This window comes from Lipotes vexillifer, unplaced genomic scaffold (assembly GCF_000442215.2).
Source record: "Lipotes vexillifer unplaced genomic scaffold, Lipotes_vexillifer_v1.1 scaffold946, whole genome shotgun sequence".
Lineage (NCBI taxonomy): Eukaryota > Metazoa > Chordata > Mammalia > Artiodactyla > Lipotidae > Lipotes > Lipotes vexillifer.
The window spans coordinates 564765-571299 of record NW_006776646.1 but is presented as its reverse complement, the minus strand read 5'-3'; the positions used below and the strand labels follow the sequence as shown (position 1 = coordinate 571299).

The 6535-nt window shown below is 39.3% G+C and overlaps 1 protein-coding gene across 1 annotated transcript in view; it reads left to right on the top strand.

The window, feature by feature from the left end:
• The first annotated feature begins 496 nt into the window (after window positions 1-496).
• The window catches only part of TRAT1 (T cell receptor associated transmembrane adaptor 1), a 37161-nt gene continuing 31122 nt past the window's right edge, over window positions 497-6535 (top strand). Inside the window, exon 1 of the mRNA XM_007450545.1 lies at window positions 497-599. Within this exon, the coding sequence (XP_007450607.1) occupies window positions 497-599 (103 nt within the window). The remainder of the gene's footprint in view (window positions 600-6535) is intronic.

Genomic DNA, 6535 nt, shown 5'->3' with positions numbered 1-6535 from the left:
CCCTATACTGTTTGCAAACAGATGTTCCAAAGCTTCATACTGCCACTGTCCCTCTCACCATCATGGCCCCTCCCTGACATATATCATTCACTTCCCAAATAACCTTCTATTCATAATAGACGCTCATTTAAATTTGGCAGTTTTCAAATTTTGCATTAAAAACAGTATCTTAGGGCTTCCCTGGTGGTGCAGTGGTTGACAGTCCGCCTGCCAATGCAGGGGACACGGGTTCGTGCCCCGGTCCAGGAAGATCCCACATGCCGTGAAGCGGCCGGGCCCGTGAGCCATGGCCGCTGAGCCTGCGTGTCCGGAGCCTGTGCTCCGCAACGGGAGAGGCCACAACAGTGAGAGGCCCGCGTACCGCAAAAACAAAAAACAAAAAAACAAAAACAACAACAACGAAACAGTATCTTACTTACTTGAAAGCCTGGGACTAGATTTGAGAATCTCTTCCAGTAATTAGTCCAAGACTCTAATGCCTTTTACTGATGGGATGATGGGGATGGATAGTGGTGGCAGAGGCTGTGTGGACAGTGACAACATGCCACATCAAAAAGTCATCAAGAATGTGCCTAGTTTGACACCAAACGATCACCACAGTAGGAAACATTCATTTTATGAGTAGAATCCATGGGGATTGTAATATCAGAACTTTCATGTTGAACTTTCTAGGGTGCCTCAAATAAATATACACATTCATGGAATGCAAAGAAGACATGGTCACTGCTCTGAGAGAGTTTATAAGCCAAGAAAGAGAAACCATCAAGGGAAGCCATATCCTATATACTATAAACTCACACACTCGTCTCAGTTACAGATCCTCTGAAGGAGAAACAGTTAAGGCATTATATGTATTGCTTTTCTATTGTTAATTGTTTAAGTAAAGGCTACTGTATGAATCAAATCTGCCAGCAGAAAGACATTACATTTGCTTAGCTGGGTTTCCTTCCAGAGTACATGTAATTGTGAATTCCAAAGACAGCGCCTGCCAAGAACTTTTAGCTTTAAATGAGTCAGAGGTCTTATAATTAAACCTACTACTATTAGCCCCTGGTAGTTGAAAGCTGTTTAGAAACTGAAATCATGGTTTTCCTAGCTGTCATTGCCTCACTAACAACTTCCTGATGCTTTTGGCTTTTTAATAGTATAAATAGTTAAATTAAAATTGTGTAGGAGTTCTTTTTAAATTGATAAAAGCTACGTAAATGAAAGTAATTGCGATTAATGAATAATGATACTAAAGATTGCATTTGTCGGGCAAGAATTTTTAGGTACTTTGCACATGCACTATTATAAGAGGGACTGTCTGTATTGAATAGATACCCACATGGGGCTAGAGTACTTTCCATACTACATATGGAAAGTAACTGGGTAAGGGGAGGTACAAAGTATGTGTGTGAGTGTGTGTATGTGAACATTTACACAAATCTACCATTCAAGTTGAAAGTCTCCATCATTTAGCTATTCAATATCTTCTTATCTCTGTGTGTTTTGTTTCGTTTATCAAAATGGGGGCATTTATTGTTGTCAGTCAACGAATTATGAAAGATACAAAGAATGTGATGAAATACAAAGCTTCTAAATGAAAATCTTCCTATTTGTAACTCAGATCACATTACAAAAGAAAAATATCTTGGAAAGCAGAAGGGTTAGAAAGGAATCATAGACTCCTAAAAAGAGAGGAAAACTGGAGACCATGCTAAACCAACCCCCCACGTTAGAATTCAGCCTGTGTTTTAAAAGGCCTCCAATTGATTATGTAAAACAAATTTACTGTTACAGCAAAGACAAAACCCAGCCCTAAAGGAATGTGCAGTGTGGTCCATGTTCTTACCTTGGAGTTGCTGACATATTTCATGAAAATTATTAGGACTTTCCTAAAGCCTTTAGTGTAAGTGTAGTCTTGTGATATTGGTTTGGTTATTTCTTTGTAGCTGAGAGAAAAATTGTTTTCTTGTAGCAATTAATGGACTAATACAACTTTTCAGTGCACCCTTTAATTAAAAAAGGAGAAAGGAAAATTTCTAGTTGAAATATAATTTTTGCGAATGATAGGATAATTTCTAGCTAGAATTAGTGTAATTTTTAAAATGAAATTAGGGCTTACTGCCTGAAGTACACCTTTTTATTTTTTAATGTTTATTTATTTATTTGGCCGTGTCAGGTATTAGTTGTGGCATGTGGGATCTTCATTGTGGCATGAGAGATCTTTCATTGTAGCACACGGGCTTCTCTCTAGTTGTGGTGCAAGGGCTCTAGAGTGCACAGGCTCAGTAGTTGTGGTGCACAGGCTTAGCTGTCCCACCGCACGTGGGATCTTAGTTCCTTGACCAGGGATTGAACCGGCGTTCCCTGCATTGGAAGGTGGATTCTTAACCACTGGACCACCAAGGAAGCCCTGAAGTACACCTTTTTATACTGTGCTATATTTTATTTACCCAAACCACAGTATATACTAAATACTAGATGCTGTGAGAAATGGAAAAAAACTAAGTACAGGATTGATTTTATTAGTTCTCCCAAGGTAATAAATTCTAGAGATTTGTTATAATTTTCTATGTATTTATTTGCTCTCTTACCCTTCCCTCAGAAAGAGTGGTATTAGAAGTACACAGAACAGGGCCTCCCTGGTGGCGCGGTGGTTGAGAGTCCGCCTGCCGATGCAGGGGATACGGGTTCGTGCCCCGGTCCGGGAGGATCCCACATGCCGCGGAGCGGCTGGGCCCGTGAGCCATGGGCGCTGAGCTTGCGCATCCGGCAACGGGAAAGGCCACGACAGTGAGAGGCCCACATATCGCAAAAAAAAAAAAAAAAAAAAAGAAGTACACAGAACAGTATAAAGGACAACCAAATAAATCAACACAAAGAGAAAATAAGGAGCAAGGTGTACGATTAGTTCACAAATACGAGTGGCATATAATTCCTAGAGATTTAGTTAAGATAGAGTGTGTGTCAGATGATACACAAGGCCAGACAGATGACCAGTGACAATATTCACATTGGATTATAAGAGTAAAAATGTATCTGTTCTTGAGGAGATCCTCAGCTTCTTATACCTGATACCAAGTGATGTATGAAGCAATATCTTCTAGTCCATAGCATCTCTATAATTAATAAATTCAACAGCAAGTTTCATACAGTTGGTTCTTTTTCTTAAAATGAGTTTTATTTTGCTCTGATAACAAAGACAGAAAATGTAGAAATGGAAGAGAAAAAAAGAGCAACAGAGAGTTAATTTTTATTTTCTGGCTGCAACTGGGAGTTTAGTTCTCTGTTGCTATTTTTTTTTTCTTAATTTTATTTATTTATTTATTTATGGCTGTGTTGGCTCTTCATTTCTGTGTGAGGGCTTTCTCTAGTTGAGGCAAGCGGGGGGCCATTCTTCATCGCGGTGCGCCGACCTCTCACTATCGCGGCCTCTCGTTGCAGAGCACAGGCTCCAGACGCGCAGGCTCAGTAATTGTGGCTCACGGGGCTAGTTGCTCCGCGGAATGTGGGATCCTCCCAGACCAAGGCTTGAACCTGTGTCCCCTGCATTGGCAGGCAGATTCTCAACCACTGCGCCACCAGGGAAGCCCCCTCTGTTGCTATTTTAGGCAGGTCATCAGCTGAGATGGAAGCAAGTTTGATATTCTCTTAAGAAATCTTGGGAACAGAACTGGCACATGTCCCAGTATAGAAATCATTGAAGCCACCATTTAGAGGTTGATCCAGGGAAAACCTACAGGGAGGGTCAAAAATCTCCTCCCAAAATCAGTTTTGTACCCTTTAAGCATGTGTATAAATGAATGAACAAATTCCTAAAATATGTCATGGGGATTTGACGCAATAATTCTAGACTGGATTATTTCTAAAGCAAGGTTACAAGTCACCCAATTTGGCTAAAGGTAAGTTATCAAAACATCCATCAAATTCTTAATTTTAAGCAGGGCAGCTTTTTGGTCAATGTGTTGTGTTCTTAGATAAGTTATACTATACTACTTTATATTATGGTATATGATTTCTAGGCTGAAAATAAAAAGAAATAATAAAGAACACCTGCCAAAAACAATAATTTGAGTTTTAAGTGCAGTAGTTAATCTTCAGTCATTCTCTCTCTGACAATGGCTAGACAAAACAACAATTTCATGAGGTTACTCTTGGTTTATGCAGGTAGAACCATGTTGTCAGCATACAGGAAAACATCCATTTTCCTGTTCTCATAGTAGGAGAGTGTGCATTTAATACGTAAAAACAAACATATTAGGTCTTTAAGGTAAAGGTTGAAGAAAAGAGAATGGAAGCACATCCCATTTCATGCTTCTCAAAATTATTATGTGGTCTGTGAAGAGATTGTTTCTACTCACCCTGACTCTTATGTTTTATGCAAGCATCTGAGTTTTATGCAAGCATGTATGTCCTAGAGTTGCAATAGAGCTCAGCTAGTGGTATTTTCTAAATTTCTTTTTCTGGAGATTTTAATGACACTAACCAAACTTCCCAAAGACTGATTTTCTAATCAAGAAAATAAAATTTTACCTTTATAGTTGTTACCACCCCTATAAATCTAATCAGATAGCTAGCTGTTAGCTCCAACTTCCTTGTATCAAGTTGCCTAGGAAACGAATAATAATCATTAGATTTTTTTGGCAATATAGATTCTGGGCAGAGAGAATTAGGCTGTGGTTGATGAGTAGTTTCACCAAAGCTACAGTGAGCACTCTTCTCACAGTGATCTGTTTCCCAGCCGCTGGGAGATAGATAGGTCCTTTCTCAATAGTACTAGAGACAAATGTAGCAGAATCTTCACTTGGTCTTTTCCTGGGTTGTGGATGTGCCTAGATGTCATACTTGATCAGAACCTTTCTGTTGGCCCTGGTTATTACATTTATCCTTCTTCATCCACTCTTCATTTACTTAGTTGGCACATGTTTAGTGAGCACCTACTTTGTGCTGAATAGGTTGCAGAAACAATAGTGGGAGTCTTACTAGTAGTAAGATAATAATAATAACAATAGCTACCATTTATTGAGCATCTATTAGTGAGAGACGCTATTCTACAAATTTCATTATATGTCTTAATGAATACCCATAACAATAGGTACAATGAGGAAATTAAAGAATGAAGATAAAGATCAATAACTCATTCTTTCTGTCCTTTGGGTAGCTCACAGTCTAGTGAGTGAGTGCTTCAGAAAGAAGGTCGTTTTGAAGGATGACTAGGAGTTTGTCAGATGGCCAAGGGGGAAAGTATTTCAGGAAAAGGGGCAAATATACAGACATAAAGGCATGACATGGTAAGTATGGTATCTACTGAAAATTGCAAGTGCTTCAGAATGATTGGAGCATGGTATATTATTGGGTGGATATAGTAGGTAAGTCCTAAAAGACAGGCAGGAAACTTAAAGTAACATTTTGTGGAAATTACTCATGGTAAGGAAAGAAAAGTGTTACATGCTCTATGTTTAGGGAAGAGATAGGAGCAGGTACCTTCTCCTGAAGGACCTATGTCACAGGCTCCAAAGAAAAAACAAAGGGACAACTTTCTCCAGAAACCATGGAGGAGAAGAGTGTACGGGGATCGTGTGTGTCAAGACAGTAGCTGGGTTAAGAGTGGTGTTTGATGGAGCAAGGATTAATGGAAAGAGCCATAAACATTAAGTCAGGGCCAATTGAACTAATAGGAACAGAGGTCAAATTGACCTGAGCAGGGTCTGCTTAGTATCGTGTTTTAAAATATTGGCCTTCAAGACACCAAAATTCTTTGAGATGTGCATGTCCTTTGATCCAGCAATTCACCTTCAGGAATTTTTACCTTAAAAAAAATTAAGGTTGGGTGTATAGTTTTAGCTAAAGCTAGTCAGCACAAGATTTCTTATATAACTAAAAATTAAAAGCAACTTAAATGTCTAACGATAAGGGATTGATTAAATAAATTATGGGGGCTTCCCTGGTGGCGCAGTGGTTGAGAGTCCGCCTGCCGATGCCGGGGACACGGGTTCGTGCCGCGGTCTGGGAAGATCCCACATGCCGCCGAGTGGCTGGGCCCGTGAGCCATGGCCGCTGAGCCTGCGCGTCCGGAGCCTGTGCTCCGCAACGGGAGAGGCCGCAACAGTGAGAGGCCCGCGTACCGCAATAAATAAATAAATAAATAAACAAACAAATAAATAAGTAAGTAAATAAATAAATAATGGAAAATCCATACAGTGGAACAGACAGCAGCTAAAAGAAATGGAAGGATATTTTGCTTATAGGAAAAGACCCAAATGCTATAAAATTATCAGGGGAAATGTAAATAACAGTATAACTAAATCCTATGCCTCCGACCATAACAACTTCTACACAGAAAATAATAATAAGTTTGGAATTGTATTAACCAAGGTGTTCACAGTGATTGTCTCTTGATAGTAGGATTAGAGTTGATTCTTATCTTTTTGTTTTGCTTATCTGAGTTTACTAATTGCTTTTAACTTTGAACATACATGATGTGTATAATAAGTCTGGCCTCTTTGTAGCAATTAAAGTTCATTTATTTCAGTGTCACCAAACACTGACT